The sequence below is a fragment of the Kwoniella dendrophila genome, chromosome 5, assembly GCF_036810415.1.
Source record: "Kwoniella dendrophila CBS 6074 chromosome 5, complete sequence".
In the NCBI taxonomy this organism is placed as follows: Eukaryota; Fungi; Basidiomycota; class Tremellomycetes; order Tremellales; family Cryptococcaceae; genus Kwoniella; species Kwoniella dendrophila.
The window spans coordinates 1,003,024-1,021,457 of record NC_089480.1 but is presented as its reverse complement, the minus strand read 5'-3'; the positions used below and the strand labels follow the sequence as shown (position 1 = coordinate 1,021,457).

General features: G+C 37.2%; 8 protein-coding genes across 8 annotated transcripts; 3 read left to right on the top strand and 5 right to left on the bottom strand.

Annotated features, from left to right (window-relative positions):
- Window positions 1-379: 379 nt before the first annotated feature.
- On the top strand, window positions 380-2,011 carry L201_004222 (uncharacterized protein; the record flags this gene model as incomplete). Its single annotated transcript, XM_066219967.1, has 7 exons — window positions 380-613; window positions 718-843; window positions 939-1,182; window positions 1,287-1,335; window positions 1,422-1,510; window positions 1,606-1,784; window positions 1,892-2,011. The coding sequence occupies 7 exons, from the start codon at window positions 380-382 to the stop codon at window positions 2,009-2,011; spliced, it is 1,041 nt and encodes a 346-aa protein (XP_066076064.1).
- Window positions 2,012-2,354: 343 nt separating this feature from the next.
- Window positions 2,355-4,557, bottom strand: L201_004221 (uncharacterized protein; the record flags this gene model as incomplete). Its single annotated transcript, XM_066219966.1, has 15 exons — window positions 2,355-2,377; window positions 2,466-2,527; window positions 2,595-2,674; window positions 2,756-2,836; window positions 2,908-3,045; window positions 3,135-3,294; window positions 3,366-3,466; window positions 3,547-3,573; window positions 3,648-3,666; window positions 3,729-3,813; window positions 3,893-3,938; window positions 4,034-4,150; window positions 4,236-4,269; window positions 4,322-4,354; window positions 4,436-4,557. 15 exons carry the CDS (start codon window positions 4,555-4,557, stop codon window positions 2,355-2,357), a joined length of 1,128 nt encoding a protein of 375 aa, XP_066076063.1.
- Window positions 4,558-4,921: 364 nt separating this feature from the next.
- Window positions 4,922-5,910, bottom strand: L201_004220 (uncharacterized protein; the record flags this gene model as incomplete). Its single annotated transcript, XM_066219965.1, has 6 exons — window positions 4,922-5,121; window positions 5,213-5,331; window positions 5,402-5,429; window positions 5,498-5,608; window positions 5,695-5,704; window positions 5,782-5,910. 6 exons carry the CDS (start codon window positions 5,908-5,910, stop codon window positions 4,922-4,924), a joined length of 597 nt encoding a protein of 198 aa, XP_066076062.1.
- Window positions 5,911-6,405: 495 nt separating this feature from the next.
- On the bottom strand, window positions 6,406-7,539 carry L201_004219 (uncharacterized protein; the record flags this gene model as incomplete). Its single annotated transcript, XM_066219964.1, has 6 exons — window positions 6,406-6,649; window positions 6,737-6,847; window positions 6,912-6,969; window positions 7,042-7,140; window positions 7,268-7,368; window positions 7,445-7,539. 6 exons carry the CDS (start codon window positions 7,537-7,539, stop codon window positions 6,406-6,408), a joined length of 708 nt encoding a protein of 235 aa, XP_066076061.1.
- A 560-nt stretch (window positions 7,540-8,099) lies between these two features.
- On the top strand, window positions 8,100-9,475 carry L201_004218 (uncharacterized protein; the record flags this gene model as incomplete). Its single annotated transcript, XM_066219963.1, has 5 exons — window positions 8,100-8,463; window positions 8,569-8,766; window positions 8,861-8,980; window positions 9,084-9,185; window positions 9,270-9,475. 5 exons carry the CDS (start codon window positions 8,100-8,102, stop codon window positions 9,473-9,475), a joined length of 990 nt encoding a protein of 329 aa, XP_066076060.1.
- A 231-nt stretch (window positions 9,476-9,706) lies between these two features.
- L201_004217 (uncharacterized protein) lies at window positions 9,707-12,389 on the bottom strand (the record flags this gene model as incomplete). The annotated part of the gene is made up of 10 exons (XM_066219962.1): window positions 9,707-9,937; window positions 10,003-10,035; window positions 10,093-10,269; window positions 10,352-10,428; window positions 10,493-10,517; window positions 10,573-10,639; window positions 10,701-10,797; window positions 10,858-10,913; window positions 11,004-12,091; window positions 12,168-12,389. 10 exons carry the CDS (start codon window positions 12,387-12,389, stop codon window positions 9,707-9,709), a joined length of 2,073 nt encoding a protein of 690 aa, XP_066076059.1.
- A 452-nt stretch (window positions 12,390-12,841) lies between these two features.
- L201_004216 (uncharacterized protein) lies at window positions 12,842-14,154 on the top strand (the record flags this gene model as incomplete). The annotated part of the gene is made up of 5 exons (XM_066219961.1): window positions 12,842-12,845; window positions 12,909-12,980; window positions 13,060-13,178; window positions 13,274-13,356; window positions 13,635-14,154. 5 exons carry the CDS (start codon window positions 12,842-12,844, stop codon window positions 14,152-14,154), a joined length of 798 nt encoding a protein of 265 aa, XP_066076058.1.
- A 209-nt stretch (window positions 14,155-14,363) lies between these two features.
- On the bottom strand, window positions 14,364-18,424 carry L201_004215 (uncharacterized protein; the record flags this gene model as incomplete). Its single annotated transcript, XM_066219960.1, has 19 exons — window positions 14,364-14,543; window positions 14,668-15,094; window positions 15,173-15,251; window positions 15,305-15,363; window positions 15,434-15,497; window positions 15,558-15,585; window positions 15,651-15,690; window positions 15,749-15,933; window positions 16,001-16,065; window positions 16,137-16,334; window positions 16,406-16,471; window positions 16,552-16,742; window positions 16,814-16,908; window positions 16,969-17,001; window positions 17,063-17,175; window positions 17,242-17,310; window positions 17,396-17,621; window positions 17,708-17,912; window positions 18,003-18,424. 19 exons carry the CDS (start codon window positions 18,422-18,424, stop codon window positions 14,364-14,366), a joined length of 2,745 nt encoding a protein of 914 aa, XP_066076057.1.
- Window positions 18,425-18,434: the final 10 nt, after the last annotated feature.

Here is an 18,434-nt window from a genome sequence, read left to right as displayed (position 1 = left end):
TGTTTATAAAAACTCTTACGGATTTATGCATTTCAATGATACTTATACCTTTGAACGACACCTGCACCACAAGATATGATGTCCGGTCCGGATGACTAACTGTAATCGAGTAACTTTCTCTGCAATCTTTCGTTCGGCTATCTCCTATCGCTTAAACCGGTCACGTCGCCAGGAAGCCTGCTGATGAGCCATTGTTCCTACATGTAATCAAACCTACTTATAGAAATGAAGTTACAGCTCCGTTTTTGACTTATCAACTTACCATTATATCTGAAGGTAGCCTTAAACTAGCCAGTAGTCCAAAAGGCTCAAGGTAGGAACCAAATTTAAACGAGGAGCTTAAATTACACAGAGCAGCTATCATCGCCGAAACAGCAGGATGTCATCAAAAGACAAAATTAGAGTTTCAGCTATACAAGTTTCGCCAATAGCATTCAACCTACAAGCTTCTTTAGACAAGTATGAGGATCTCATCAAAGAGGCTAAAGATGACTATCAATCTGATTTAGTGGTCTTACCTGAAGCTTCATTAAGTGCTTATCCTAGATTTTTGGATTTTCAGATTGGTACTAGAACAGATGAAAATAGAGAATGGTTCAGTAGATATGTAAAAGTGAGTATTGGATTGGGTATGCTTATTCTGTGAATGCGTTATAGACTTTCTCCATAAACATAACAGATATGATACTGATTATACGTGAAAAACATTCTATATAGTCAAGCGTAAAAGTACCTCTTGACGTAGTTGGAAAAGATTGGTTAAATGATAAACCGATATACCATTTGCATGATGAATTTTATGCATTTCAGAAATTATGTCTGATTGCCAAAGAATATGCAATAGTAAGTTTGCACATCACATTCAGACTAATTTCAGAGTACGTAAACATTACATCGATATCTGATAATGAGTTTCATTCGATAAACCACTCCTATAGTACTTATCAATCGGAGTTGTTGAACGATCTTTAATAGGATCAACATTATGGTGTACAAATTTACTTTTTTCACCTAAAGGTATACTTTTGTCAAAGCATAGAAAATTACAACCTACAGCTGCAGAAAGAATAGTATGGTCACAAGGTGAAGCTACAAATCCAGCCGAAAATGGTAAAGTAGAAGATAATTTACCTGTGGTTCAAACTAAGATTGGTAAGATTGGTGGATTGATTTGTTGGGAAAGTAAGTTTATGCATAACCCTTCAGGTTTGAATGATGTTTCTCTCTTGACCAAAAATATACGGTAATGCAGAATACTTTGCTAACGGCTCTTTCACCGAACTCAGATTTCATGCCACTTGCTAGATATCAGTTATACAGAAAAGGTGTAGAAATGTAAGCTATTTGTTTTTTTTTATCTTTCGTAAACTGCAATTGTAAAAATTCTTCGTTATTAATCAAGTAAATCCCCGTCTGTTCAGATATACTGCTCCAACAGCAGATGGTAGAGATTCGAATTGTCCAAATATGCAATATATAGCACAGGAAGGTAGATGTTTCGTCATTTCAGGTAAACTAGATTTTCACTTTGTCTCACCACTGTGTCTTGTTGGTTTTTCCTGGAAAAACCAATCTACTCACAAGAGTTATCATTGTGTATTATAGTGAATCAATATCATGCACCATCGGACTTCCCAAAAGAGTACCCACCTTCAACGGCATTAACGGATAGCGCGAAACAAGAAGATAAAGCTTGGTCAAGAGGTGGTACATCCATCATAGGACCTTTAGGTCAAATTCTAGCAGGTCCTTTATGGGATAAAGAGGGTATCGTCAATGCCGAAGTGAGTTCTCACAAATGCAAAACACCAGAGTATCTCATGATAATCGTAGTACAAGACAACAATAATAGATCTGAACTGATGATGATGATTTTTAACTTTATCGATAGCTGGATCTTGATTCGCTTCATGGAGCAAAGTTAGATTTCGATGTTGCTGGACATTATTCCAGACATGATCTTCTCATGGGATTACTGAATGCTCCAGCTGAGAGCATCCTGGAGGACTGATCATGTACAATTGGGAAATTTGGAATCTACTCTATTGTTTCGTGTTTGTTGAAACTTGATGTGTTCAATTCGTGTAACATCGTATACATTGGTATGAATTTATTATATCACTTGGAGCCTGTTATTTCTCCAAGCCTCGTGTACGTCCTTCACCGACACATAAACGACTTTTATGAAAGGTCAATGCATGTGACCGTGCTCGGATTCTAATAGCGCGTGATCCCTCAGCCCCTCTTGACGCCGTCCCCTTTTGCAGTTCATCCTTTTCGATGATCGAAACCCAAACTGCTTTAACATATATCTCAAGTAACCATATGTAGAGAACTACCACTGTCACCTTCATTCATCCTCGTAGTGGTGGACCAACTATATTACTTCGAGTCAGCCTCGTGAACCTCTTCGAAGGCGTTGTAGAAGGAAGTATACTTGCTCATCACTTTTATCGCCATCTTACCATCTTCACCTTTACCCGCTTTGGTAGCTTCAAAGGCTTTGACAGCATCTTCCCATTTATACCTTTTCGACAGTCTGTATTAGCAATTTTTGCAATATTTTGAATCCGACTGAATCTCACTAAACTCACTTATGAGTAATAAGAGACTTCAAATCAATCAAACCTCTCGAAACTAGGTCAATGGCCATTGTATAAACCCCTGGGCCATACTGCCAGTATTCGAATTGTTACCATTCCATACCAAGGAGGATGTGTGATCAACTTCTGAGAATTGTGATTGAATGACTTACTCTAAAACATCCTTTCACAGTTAATTCTCTATCTGCTATGATCCTCATTGGCAATTTCACATATAGCGGACCACATCCAACCTGTTCCAGAAAAAAGGATTTCGTGGCAATTAGCTTTCTCGTATAACATGAGTACTTGATGTATAGCTTACCTGAACATAGGTACCTTTCCTTTTCAGTATCCATAATCCAGTTTGCATACATACTTCGGCAGCTGAGCAATCAATGACAACATCAATAGCTTCCAACCCCCTATCAGTAATTCCTAGATTTCTCCTGATTATCTCAGCCTGGCGGATGATAGCGTATAAAATAGAGATGACGAAAAAATATCAGTATCAATATAATCATTCCAATGATCTCTGTATGTTTGACTTACATGACGTTCCGAGTATTCTTCTTTCGTTTCACCTTTCTTTGATTCTGATGCTAGATGAATATCAGTAGCTACGTAAGATTTGGCAAATTCCAATCTTTCTTGCTGAACGTCTACAGATATAATTCGTCTTGCACCTAAAGATTTTGCTACTGCCATGATTCTATCGGAGTTGATGAGGAGTAATATCAGTGAATAAAAAACTCTGAACACAGTCATACTTGGAAGACTCACAATAAGCCGACTGGACCTGCGCCAAACACAACGATATTTGCGGAATGGGGTAGATTGGCAATATTCGTTATAGCATTGACAGCGACTGCGAGCGGCTCAATCTAGCGATCCATAATAGTACTTATAAGCAAGAAGGATGCTTGAAGTTTATAAAGCCGTATATGATAGATGAATGACTTACTAGAGCACCTTCTTCCAGTGAGATATTCTGTTGTTATAGTGATTTTGGTCAAGCTTTCTTAGCATATTGCGATGGTCTTAAAAAGCTATCATTCAACTTACATCAGGCAGTTTGTAACAACTATATCGTGATCGTCAAAAGATATACCGGCTTTAACATTGGAGGATGAACAATGGACATACAGATCTACTGGTAGTTTGTACAGCCCTTGTAAAGTCCCATTTCTTCCATCTGCAGCGGCGAATTTCATATTTTCGCAATGATTATCTAGATACCCCAAACAGATTGGTCAGCTTCAAAGCTCTTTCATATAAATGGTTAACAAAATTTGACATGAACGACTCACAAGCTCCCTTTTTACAATCTTCACATCTCCCACAACCTTCTCCAGGCTATTTGACAGTAAGACCAAGTAGATTAGCTGGCTTCACATGACTCTATTTCGTTGGAGCATACAGTAGGGCTGAAGCGAAGATAGTGAACATACCTCCAAAGCAATTTTGTCTCCAGCTTTTAAAGTAATAACGCCCGTTCCCACTTCTACCACTATCCCTGAAGCTTCGTGACCTAGAACAAATGGTGCTTTCATCTTTTCTTCCCCAAGCTGAATAATGCTATATTGTCAGCTTTGATCATTGTCTATTAATGACATATATTTGATGATGAATTTGGCAGAAATCAGAGCTCACCATAGCTGTCAAGTAAATATGCATGTCTGATCCGCTACGTGATAATGAGTTTCGGATGTTCACATTGCGATCTGAAAGAGACATACCATAATCCGTTCCATTGTGGAGCAACTACAACTCTGTATGTCGAGAAAGCTTTAGCTCGTGTGTCGATATAACTGATAAGAAAATGAGCAAAGAAATATGAAGGTTACACTCACTCATACGGTTCAGGTAATGTTGGTCCTTTTCTCTTCTCTAGTTCTAGCCTCTCAACGTCAATGATCTTCCAAGCTGATATGTCTTCCCCTACTTTAGGTAGATTCCGAAGTACAGTTGTCATCTTCTTCGTTGTTTGTTTTTTTCTCGCTCTTAGCAATGGACACCACCCGTGAAGCGAATTGATAGAACGATGTTAGATTACTTCATGACGTTTGAGCTGCCTATTATACACTGACTGAATATAGTCTTTCTGACGATGGAGCTGATTTGAAAGGTTTCGCTGTTTTTACGGAGATATGACGCTCTTATAGTTGGATGCGAGTGGACATGAAAAGTGGAGGTAACTCAAGGCCTTTCTTGGGGAGTTAAAGGTGTAAATCACATCACAAAAAAGCCATTGATCGCTATGCATTGTAAAATCTATACTATGTATACAACAAGATGACGGTATCTTACAAATTTGAGAATGAAACTTTTGAGCTGTCTTATACTATTCCTGGAACTTCAAATCCTCCTTCAGCTAATTTACTTATACCACCTTCTTCTATACTGTTAACAGCAGTAACTATATTCTTCAGAAGCTCTGCCCTTATAGATTTGTCTTTTGAAGCTGCAAGAGAAGTATTGGGTGAAGTTCGAAGATAGATATCAATTCCTGCTGGAGTGAAGAGAGTTCTGGAGAAGACTAAGTTGATACAAGAGAACAGGGAGTATCAGCGTGATATGTTGCAACTGGCAGCAATATCAAAACCCGTTATTGTGGAGACCAAAATTACAGGTGACTGCCCATTCTAATCCGTTTGCTTCATCCTTACCATACCCCAACACTTCCCAATGTGAATGAACGAAGAACAAGTAGGAAGACCCTTGCCAATCGAATGTAGCGGCATTTGTACTAAACAAGAAATCGAAGGGAGGTAAGTAATGTCTGATTACTATTTCACACATAATATGAATTGGCTTACCCGGGAGTAAGGGTATCAACTCCTTTGACTATATATATCAGGTCATATAAGCTTGTGTATTTCTGTAATATCTAAAACTGTTATTTTGGGACTTACCGGTACTTGGTTTACTATCCTCCGTAGCAGATTCTTTCTTGTATTCCACTAAATCTTCAAACTTGGTATATTTGTCTGTGCCTGCTATTGGTGTATAGGTGATTGTGACATCTGAATGAAATGGAGAAGAATCAGTGGCCGAATGACTTCCAACCAATCTCCCATGATTTAAAAGTAATTGAGTATGCTTGACTAACCTTTCTTTCCCTATAACATCCCATTAGGTAGATAGGCAAGGTCAGCTTAGGTCTTCTCGGACTTATTGGTTTTATCGATTGATTCACCTTCCACATAGGTAAAGTACTCCACGCTACACCCCATTTACCCATAAACCAACTTCTATCGAACACGCCTTCTGAAAGTGATGAATCACTTGTTGATGGTGGATGAAGCTTGATATTACTTGTTGCCATTGTTTACGATTATCGATTTGTAGATTTCAGTGTTTGTGAGAGATGAATTCGAGAGCCAAGTTATATATATATTCAAGTATCGTGATGTCGTATACAAATCTGCTCTATTTTTATTGATGATAATAGATGATCTATCTAAAACGTTGTCAACTGAATTGAACTGATGATATCATATCGCCTCCTTGACTGTATATCCGAACAAATCGGGAATAGAAGATGACACTCAAATTACTTGATCCGGCAAGTCTGGAAACGCCGGAATCCAGCCGAAACCGGTATGAACAGCAAGATACGTAAGATATGAAGATGGTATGTTTGGTTCCAAATAAGTCAGAATTCTTCTATGTGCAGTATGTATGTATGTATACGGGTATGTACAAAAGGAAATGTTACATGGAATACAGCTTGCTCGTAAATCGTCGTTAGTACATACATACAAAATTATTAGATGACATATACATAATAACCGAGAAAAGCTGAATGATAAATATGAGATCATCCTGATATGCTCTTCTTCAAGTCATTCCATAACATAATTTCTTCATCCCTATCAATCTCTTTAAACTTGATAGCTTGTTTACCCAACTCTTCAGTCATACTTTGACCCGAGATCTTTCTTGTTCTGGTTGGTGATGGAGGTGCAGGATATTCACCTGGAAATAAGGTTGAACGTGAGGACGATTGTAATGATCGCTGAGAAGTTAAAGATAAGAATGTCTGACGAGAGTGGTTGTAGAGTCTAAAATAGCATATTTTACAAATGAGCTGCACGTGAAGCCAAAGACGATAGCTGGTTTGCCCGGAGAAGCTTGACTAAGACACTCACGACCACACTTGCTTGTTTACAGCTTCATCCTCTTGTATACTATCTAAATCTTTACTCTTAAAACTCTTTTTCAAGGAATGTAATAAGTGGGATATATGATCGACACGTGGACTAAGATATTTATATCAGCTTGTATACATATTGCAAACTCTTGTGTATATAATAGCTGACTTACCTCCATTGCGATAATCTACCTCGGGCATGCCATATTTTTGTCTTTGGGTCAACCATAGCTGGAAGATTGTTTGATGGTGAGCTCATGCTCTGAGAATATCATAGTTGTAAGACTGAATACAATATCTTACGGTGAAATACATCAGAATCAAATCTCAACGTTGGTCCATTTTGGGGATATGTAAATGGAAATAGTATCGTGAAACGTAGTATCGATCCCACATATGGACCTATGACATTGGAAGCCAGTACACCGTATCAGCATACTGCATAGGTAATCATAAGTAACAACTTTCGTGATCATGTCGGCCTTCTATGAGGTAATCATCAAAGTCGCACGGACCTACTTCTACTCACCTCGGTGTACGAAGAATACTCCATTCCACTTCAGTATCCCTTCTTTAGACGGTGTTATGTATATTCCTTCAGGACATCCTCTAGGTGCTTTGAGTGAATTGCTGTCATCGAACCGGTACAACAACGACCATATGTACATTAGCAGAAGAGCGCTCTGTTACGGACGAAACCACTTACAACTCAATAGCAAGTTCGGCCGTTAAAAGAGGCGATACATCCTGTGGATCTTGTTGAAGATGAGGTTTAGGTGATCTAAGAGGTGAAGAGAACATGATAATTCGGTTTTATGTGGTATAAATAGACTACTAACATTAAATTCGAAAACATAGTTGGCCGAACAAAAGATGAATTCGAAATAACTAACTACAAGGAATGGTGAATACCTCGGTCATCATCATCATCATTGTTCCGCCGGATATGAGTTAAGACGGAGTACCGACGATAAGATTAAAAGATAAGTCAAATACAGTTGATGACCTATAAGCTAAATATAGCTACAATTCATGTGTAGAATTTCGAATACCTTGATGATTGATTATCAATAATTCCCTTTGAGCTAGACTACTCTGTTTCCTACATTACATTATCCGATATAAAATACTCAAATTATCGACTCAGAGGATTAGTCATTAAGTAGTTATACTTTGCTTCCCTCCTGATCTGAGTTGATATTATAATATATAAAAGACAGGTGTAAATCTAAAAGCTCAAAACACCTATTTCATAAACTCACAACATTCAACTGAACTTATTATCTTGCCAAGCAGAATTTACACAAATACAGCTTGCTGCATCTTAAGCTCAATCAGATATATATATATCAATATCAACAATGTCATCTTCAGCCTTATCAGTATTTGATAAACCTAAAATAGGTTATATCGGACTAGGTAATATGGGTTCTCAAATATCCAAGAACCTGTTAAAATACATCGTAGAAAATCATTTAGATAACTTAACTATATGGAATAGATCAAAATCGAAATATGATCCATTTAAACAAGATAAGAATTCCAATAAAGTTAACTTTGCAGAAGAACTTGAAGAAGTAGTTAAAGAATCAAATATTATATTCACAATGTTAATTGATGATGATGCTGCTCAAGGAGTTTACGAAAATTTATTCAAAGCTGCTAAAAACAAGAATGAACCGGTTGTTTTTGTTGATCAAAGTAGTTTAAAAGCTATTACAAGTGGTATGTTATATGTACTGTACTCCTCTTCTTACCTGAGTTATATAGCAAGTAGAATATCATGTCTAATCAAAATTTTAATAAATTACTTCAAATGATTTTTAATAGGTAAACTAGCAGAACAAGCTAAATCTGTTGGATCTGTATATATCGCTTCACCTGTATTTGGTAGACCACCAATGGCAGAATCTGCAAAATTGTTATTGGTTTTATCTGGACCAAAAGAAATCAAAGAGAAACTTAAATCTTTGTTGATTCCTGCAATTGGTAATAGATCTGTTGATGTTGGTGAAGATGTTACAAAAGGTATGTTGAGTTCAAAGGATCAATATTTTGATTATCTTCGTCATATTAACATACGTTGTTTCTGATCAATCTATTCATAAATTCTTTCTTTTAGCAACCGCATTAAAGTCAATGGGAAATATGGTATTAATCGGATGGATTCAATTATTATCTGAATCTTATGCTTTGGGTGATTCAATTGGTCTAGATCCTGAAGTATTCAACAATTTCTTGGGTAAGTAATTCAGTAACAATCCAAAGCATCTGAGATGGGTATAGGCTACAATTCTGATAATATCTGTGCTGACATTGAAACTTTCTCGTAATCTCTTATTCAGAGCAATTCGTCCCTGCACCACCTCTACTCGCATATTCAAGTACCATTTCAAAAGGATTATTCCCATCTGGAGGAGGTTTTAGTGTTGATGGTGGATTAAAAGGTATGTTATTCTAAATATGCAGACAACTATAGAAAACTAGTCGAAATGCTTACTATAGAGCATTTTTAATGTTAACCCCTACAGATGCAAGAAATATGATTTCTTTAGGTAAAGATCTAACAGGAAAACAAGTACCTCTACCAACTATAGAATTGGCTAAAAAGAATATGGAAAGATCAAAAGAATTAGGTGGCCCTTCACAGGATTGGTCTTCTTTAGCTGTTGCTGTAAGAGAGCAAGCTGGTTTACAACCTTATAGGGAAGGTACAAATAATGGTCAAGGTAATTAATCAGTGATTCTCGCATGATGAAACTTCGTTGTAACGATTTGGTCAAGAGGGAATGAATATACTTGTATTAAAAATAGTATACGCAATCAGAAGAAAAGAAAAAGATTTATATGCATGTATATATCTGTTTCTTGATCGGGATCAAAAAAATGAAAAATGATCGAACATGTATTATACAACTATGTATGTTTATATTATTACCTCTAGTATTTTACGTTTTATGTCATGGTATCAAAAAGCACCTTGTATACCTTCTCTTTCTCTGACCCAATTCAAATTGATTAAAGCAGGATTGACTTCCCTTTTATCAGTTTCTTCAAATCCATTGGCGTCTATCCAACTTGGGAATTGTGGTCTACCGATTGAAGCTAATATAACATTATCAAATAAACTATTTGATGCGAATGGATTATCTGGTCTATTTGATGTAACGAATAAACTATTCGAGGTATTTGCTCTTATCTATCGTGCCAATCGCATGTAAGCTGAACGTTCTTTCCGACGTGATCGAGTACAGTTGAACTTACCTGTTCGACCGTTGTCAAGTTATACAATAGTAACTAAGGTAACCAAATCAGCGGACCGGATCATGTGAAGCTGATCACAAAATGACTCACTCTGCAATGATACCATGATAGAAACAGTATGGGAAACGTCAAAAATACACCTAGCAGAAAGCTGACTGCTGCACCAGGTGATTCAGATAAAGCTTTGCCGAAAGAAATATGATCATGATGACAGAGTAAGGAAAAGTGAATAGCTGAAAATACTATTATGTATATATCTGCTATTGTCTAAATAGATAAAGTACGAGTGTTAGCGAAATATACGGGAAAGACTCAGTAAAAATAATGAAGAAAAAAACAATTCACTTACAGCAGAGACGAGTAATACCAAAAATGAAAAGTAGTTCCTCTTTCCTACGCAAGAATGTAGATAGGAGCAATGATGATCTAAATTTTGACGGACTATCAGCTGAATGCGCTATCTCGAAATGTCACGAAAAGGCCAGCTTACCTATTCCATCAACACAGTTCCCACACTGCAAAAGCGCAAACATTAGCTGAATTCCATAAAAGCCGAAATTGCCGGCTTACCAATCGACAATGAGAACTTCTAGGTGGTCTGTAACTTTGACATGTCTCGCAGTACTTCACGGTTATTCTGTAGGTTTTCAGAATCAGCTATGGATATCGACCGAACCCATAACATGCCAATAGCTTACTTTCCGTTATTCACTGTCAATTCTCTTGGCCATGCTTCCCAGTAATCCTCAGTTTGATGAGTTGGTGGATCAGGATCAAGTTTCCGCGGTATAATACCTTTAAAGAGAAGACGATATGAGCTGCTGCGATATCACTCGTGACGTTCATACAGCTTACCCGGATCTCTAAATGCTGAAGCAATTAAAGAGCTAGAAGTGATACCGAATAAGTAGCTAAAAAGAGTGGTATGATTAGTTGACCGTCAGAAATATAGCTTTAGAAATGGATAGCCAGATCAATATAATGTTCTCTACGCAACTCACACAAAGATAATATTAATAGCTATTCCACCACCTTTTACTAAACCATATTCTCTACCATGTACCCATAACCAAACACCAGTTGTACCAATCCAAACACCTGATATACCTAACAAAATAACTATAACAAATATCATAGAATACCAATGATCACCACCCGTTATCAATCTGCCATTCCACCAAAAGCTTGTTAAAGGATTATCATTCTCATAAGTTACATATTTTCTTCTCCCATGAACATTACTGTCATTATCATTATTGTTGTACTTCGTCGGGGAGGTCGATCTTGATTTGGATTTAGGGTTCCAGGATTTCCTCGATTTAGGTGATATTCTATTTATTTCAATTTGTCCTTTTTCTAAATCCATAATCCTGCCTGCATTTTGATCATCGCTCTGGTTCCTTTCTCTTTCTTGTCTATTCACCAATTCATCAGAAGATAACTCACTTTCAGCTGTTCTAGGTGGTGTTGACATTTCAGTCACTGATCTACCTATTGATCTGTCCCAACCTTGATTCAGATTGTTATTGGGAATTGTATCGTTCAATGATATGGATAGATCGGAAGGTTTCTTCTTTGACTGTCTTTTGTTTTCCTGATGCTGCTGATAATGGTTATCACCACTATTATTTTCTAATTCTGATAATTTCAAAGCCGTCCCTGCGAAAGTATCTGGTACCCTTTCCTCTTCTTCAACTTGCCCTAAAGGTGAAGAAGTTGATCTATTACTCGAAATTAATTCAATATTATCATTATGATTATTGTTATCATTATCCATGGAGTATTCTTCGTTTTCTTGTATATTGGGATTTGGACTTCTTGAACTTGAAAAAGATAAATAATTTTTATTACGTTCTTTCCTTTTCTCTAGTCTTAAAGCTAAATTCGGTTTTTTAGGTGACAAAAAACCTTTTGGAGTAGGTAATGGTATATTACCACGTGATGTTGGTGATATAACTGAAGATGAATTGGAATTTATTGATGATGACCTGATTCTACTATTTTGATCAGTTTGTGTATTTTTTGATAATGCTGATGATGGTCTCCCTGTAGAAGATGAAGGTGGTGAAGTTGGTCTATTTACACCATACTAATATAATATAATATGGAAACATGTTAATCTTCTATATGTATAATGTATTTCTAATAACGAAGAATGAACTTACAAATGACTTTGTATCTTCCAAGCTGTCTTTCCTCACCAGACTACTCTCACCGTTTTGATGTTGAGATCCATTTGGAACCGAAGTTCCAGTACCAGCCTCGTGATCATTTTGAAAGGATTTAACACTTGCTGATCTAGTAGGTAATGAAAGACCTTGATTTAATGATTGAGGTGATGTCATGAGCTCATGAGCTTCATCATTCTCATTTTTCTCTAGTATCATTTCTGTCTCATTTGACGTTATACCTTTTGTGATTGTTACAAGCGAAGAAGAAGAAGCATGATTTATGGTTGAAAGGCATTTATGCGATTATAAAGAGCTTAACTTAACAATCAGTGCATTGACCTTCGGTCTCGAGATAAACTTTATTGTCAACATTTATTCAGTATTTACTATTCACTCCGTCGGAAAGAAACCCCTTATAGCTTTGCCACATCCACATATTGACGGCAATATCGTTATTCTGGTATACTGGCACGTGCCTGGATATGTATAAGTAATAACCCTCATGATGCAAAAGGGAATCCAGATTAAAGAGGTATGGTTATAGTGAGTGTGGAGATGATATGACAGCGAAGCACATCATATTAATGTTTAGTCCGGTTATATACGTTATCTTTATCTTTCATTTGTTCATCTACCTTAATCACAAATAATCATTCAATATCGATAAAATGGGTCAGTCATGATTAGCTTTCACATTCTCCAAGATGTATTAGCTAATATCGACTCAAAATGCAGGTATTTTCTCTCACACAGCCGAAGACGACGTTCAGGTTACAGCTTCTTTCCCTGACACCAATCCATTTGGACGTAAGTGAAGCTCATCTTAGAAACCTTTTCCCAAGAAGATCAAAAGCTAAAGATACCTGAATATACTTAACTTGTATAGTCGTCGTTAACGGTGAACAAAATGGACTTTTAATTCATTTAGCAAATCAAGGTAAAAAGAATTATACTTTAGTTTCTGCTTCAGCAAGTTATCATGATGTAAACAATCATTGGGCCACTGTGAGTTCATGGTGGATAATGTCGTGTGACAGTGAATGGAATCACAAATAAGATGATGTACTGATAAGACCAATAAATGTGACTCTTGGACATAGGTCAAAAATGTTTCAACACTCAAATACAATGTACCTATAGTTGCTGGAAGTAATCTAAGTGCTCCTTATCAAGTTTATTCCGAGTGAGTGAATAATCATATTCTTCTCACCGATATAAACCCATTCTGGTTATATCAATCAATCTATCGATCCCATGCTTCTTCCTTTCCTGATATGCCAATTAGATTTTAAACCGGGTGGAAATCACAAAGCACAGCGTATGAGGGCTTTAAAAGAACCGGGAGAGTCGGTAACCATGAGACTAAACGAAGAGCAAAGTAGGATACTTCGAAGGAAAGAGCATCTGCGTCAAATCTTATCGGATTGAAGCTGACAAATATCTTTCTATCATCTTGATTAGATTCAAACCACAAGAACTAGGATTAACGGTATGGGTTAACCTTATTGATTCTTCTTCTGATGTTGTAAAATCTGCTCAAGTACCACATCAAATTACAGCAATGAATCAAACTGTATCAATTGTTGAACCTACTTCTACATGGTTTGATCCAGGATTATTATTTTTATATTTAGTTTTATCTACAGCTTTATTAGGTGGAGCTTATGCAATCTATCAACAATTCTTTGCACCTACACCAACAAAAAAGACTAAACAACAGCAAAGAAAAGTTAAAGCTGTTGTAGCTTCAGAAGATAAATCAGTTTATCCAAATGTTAAACCATATGAAGAAGAATGGATTCCTGAATCACATTTAAAAAATAGATCATCAAAATTGAAAAAGAAAAACAATAAATCAGGAAATATTACTTCGGATAATGAATTACAAGCTACTTCAGGTGGTGAAGTAACAAGTGGTGGTGAAGCTTCAGGAACTGAGATCAAAGTTAAATCAAGTAAAAAGAAAGGAAAGAAAGCGTAAATATGGGGTTCTGCTTGGACTGGTTGTCGTTTCATATAAGGGGAACCTCAAGTAAAATAATCAAATAATGCATTTCAATTTTGTATAAGACATTTTCGACTAGTTTTTCTGCTAGATTCATCTCATTACCATTTCTGCTTCTCATTTCTCCTTACAGTATCTCTGACAAACAAGCCAAAATCATTGATTAGGCCATGTTCAATCGAGGATTAAGCTGATAATCTCTGAGCTACGGTATTCAACAACTCAGCCACTTCTTCAACTTCTTTTTGTGCTAAAGTAAATGATTTATCGATTGTGATTGCTTCAGTTATGGAAGGGAAAGTAGTTGCCCCGTAGCCTAACCATAAACCAGGTGCAGTGACTTTGTGTTTGTACCATTCTCGATTCTATATGAATTGACAAAGTATGTTAGCTGAGAGATTTATAACGCGATATATAGGGTCAAATCATATAGCGTGAGGTTCAAGCAAAAATTGAAAAGCTCGTTTTAGTGAGTTGCGGTAGACTTACTTTTAATCCTTTTTCAGAGATGAAACCTTGTTCGAAATGTTGTAATTTCTTGTTGACGATTCTGATCTCTTTTAAGATTTTCTTAATCTCTTTCAATTTCTCAAAATCAGGTAATTTGGGTTTAGGTATATTGGGGAATGGGAAATGATCAACTTGTTCTGAGGATTGTTCTTGTTCCCATAATTGAATTTGGTCATTTTTACCTTTTGTATTACTGTGGCACCCTTTACCGATTAGTATCGAGAAGAAATATTGATCTGAATCTTCAAATTTGGGTTTGGGTAATGATTGTCTTAATTTCTCAATCAATTTTTCCCTTCTTACGTCCAATTTTGAAGATGCTTTTTGAACTGATTCGATTGATGAAGAAAGTGTATCGAAATTGATGAAATCATCAATTGATACTGATTTGACAATAGCTTCGACCCTATGCATTGATCAAAATCGTCAGCTCATCTAGCATTTCCCGTTAGTATTGAGGTTTTGTTTATAAGATAGGATTTACTTTTCAAGGTAATATCCCAAATCTCTAGCGTATTGAGTAGTATTTAACGGTAAGATCACCGTATCAGCTAATCTCAAGGCTAAACCACCTTGTTAGTTTGATCAATCATCTCGGCAACTTGTAAAGACTCACTTAGAAGTCCAATGACTTTAGCAGCATCTGTATGTCTGTGGAAGCCGATGTCGCCATATCTAGTATATTGGAACTGTATAAGCAGACTGACGTCCCACGAAGACCATGTAAAGACTCTACTGGACTCACTTAGCCTGCCAAGTATGAGAATCGTATACTGAGTGATAATGGTATACGGCATCTTTAGGTCCGCCTAGAAAGAAAGTGTTAGTCGCCTACACGATTGGAATCTTTCCACTGTGCATTAGCTAACCTTTGTATCCTAAATCACTAGCGGCAATCTACAAGAAATACATAACGCGTGTCAGCGAGTTATAAAGCACATGATTCACTTCATTCCACTTACACCATATCTTTGTAAAAATGGCGTGAAGTCTGATCCAGACCTGTTTACAGGACGATAAGCACGATTCCTAAAGTAACGACTGATAGCGTAATACTCACCCAAGTGAACCAATCCCAGAGCCTTTATCGGAATTTAGATCATCAAACTGTTCACTTTCGTCTAACATAGCAGCGTGGAATGCGTTCCAATCGCCCCCATCGTTTCGTGTATCGTATACAGACCTCTCTGGATCCGAGCTTGAGTTAATGTCTTCCGCTGCTGCTTTGAACGCCAAAGCGATTGACTGATACAGATTAGACTTGTGAGCGGTCTGAAATTAATCACAGATTGTATATGAAGGGTAGACATACGGGAGAAGCAGAAGCATGTAAGTTTGATCCGGAAGCTGATCCATCGATATTAAGATACGCGACAGCTACATATGATTCGCAATTGGTAAGTAATGACTTTAATGTACACCAAACCAGTAGTGTCTAACAAACATACCGTTGTCGACAAGCCAGTCACCAAAGTCTTCAGCCCATTCAACTGATCCGACCAATCCATATTCTTCGGCATCCCAACTAGTCAAGACAATGGTTCGAAGTGGTTTCCAGCCTTTCTTCAGTAACGCTCCAAGTCCTCGCACAACTTCGTATTGTGAAGCGGTTCCAGAACTGGGATCAGCTGCACCAAGTACCCAGGCTGCGATCATGAACGTTATCAGATTAACTCTGGACAGGGTTGTTTGTTTAATGCTATGAAAGCTGACTTACCATCTCTATGATTACCGAGAATGATTACCTCGTCAGTGATATGGCCAGGAATGACTGCCATAGTATCTACAATTTCAAAGCTATATGAGCATTCTTGCTGGTGGTGAACGCTTGTGTAACGAAAAATTGGAAAATTGAACACTCACTCCAGATAGGTAAAACTCGATCATTCATCTCGTTAACAAGGTGTAAGTCGACATCACTAGGACCAATATAATAATTTACACCGTAATATTCTAATCCACCAGTAAAGTCTGAACCGAGATCAGAAGCATGGATACCTTTTCCTTCAAGAGCTTTTAATATGGGTATGACATCTTCATATGACATTGGCAAGCTGCGGATGCAATCAATGTACATATTAGCTTAGACTCGCTCGGATGGTCGTTAAATGTCCAGTTAGCTCACGATGGGATAGAAGGTTGACTTCCACTTTCAACCCGAGTAGCATTCTTATAAGCTGGTTCTCCAGGGGTACTGGGATCACCAGGGTATTTAGATAACTATCAGGCAGAAAAGTACATTAGTCTCTGATCATGGGGCAACAGGTGTTGAGGACTCACGAATTGTACACTACCTCTTTGAACACTACTTGGCTGGAACAAAATGGGTGAATCAGCCTATTGTAAATTTGCGTTTACTACAAGAATGACTTACTTGTCTAGCAGGACCACCAGGATAAGCTTCATAACCATTTTCTTCGGTTATCTCACCGTCATCTCTTGGATCGGTAAAGACAATAACGCCAACAGCTCCGGCTTCTTGAGCAGCTAGAAGGTGATATCAGATGAGCATGATGACAACCCCAATCTCGTTAAAAGCTACTTGGAACTTACCTTTTACTTTAAGACCTCTGAACGAACCTCCATATTTCACCAAGACGATCTTTCCATTAAAATCAATGCCTAAATTACAGTATCAAGTCGTGCTATTAGCGTTACATCGCGACTACACCGTCCCATTGTAGCAGTCATTCAGCTTGAAACTAACCTTTCTCCTGTAATAATTCGAAATCTTTCTTTCTACCATAACCTGCATAAACGTATTTTGCTTTTACGTTTCCACTAGCTGATAAACCATGAAATACAGGTACTTCATCTCTTAATTGGGAATCTGGATCACCTTTGACAATATCTTCTTTTAATTTAGCTTTGATTGGTGGATCAGTCAAAAGTGTCACTGAAGCGTGAACAGGTGTATTGAGAATTGGGTAATACTGTTAAATTGAATAATCGTTATCAGTTCACGGATGAACATCTATTCATAGCAGATCGTACTAGATTGACTGAAATTTTCACATACAGTATCAATCCAAACACCTAATTTATCAGCACCTTTTCTAATTCTATTTTGCGATTCAGAAGATCCAGCATCGTATATAAATTCGTTAACACCTGAAACTCTCAGACCGAGTTCTTTCTCCCATTCATTTTTCAGATTTAATGCTGAATATAAATCAAATCCTGATCCTGCACGATGTGGAAAAGCTGTATATCGATGTGATGCACTATCAATTACCAATTTGAGATGTATTTACATCAGCCTCAATGGATCATTAGCATATTCGATATCAAGTAAAATAAGACATATAACTAACGCTGCAACACTTTCATTATTAGGAATAGATAGGAATATCTTTTCAGCTTCTCTAGGCGGTATATGTCCGTGTAGATGATGATGATGATCATGGTCATGGTGTTTGTGGTGTCTATCGTGTCCGTGATGCTTGTTAGGGTGAGGTAATGAGAACTTCATTCCTTTTGTAGATATACCTTTCCAGTATGAATTGAGATTCAGTTCATCCTCAATTGTAGTAGGAACATCTCGTTGATGTTTTCCACTGATAGACAAGTCAAAGTTGTATAAACCATAGAAGAATACTATACCAAGTAGAATTCTAAGTACAGCTTGTTTTCTTGTTGCGTTTGGTTTTTGCTTGATAGTTGTATTTGGAGAAGGAAGTCCATCTTGCCTTTCTACACCGGCATTGAGGATCAAAGGCTCTTTCTCCGCAGTCATCGTGGTGAAG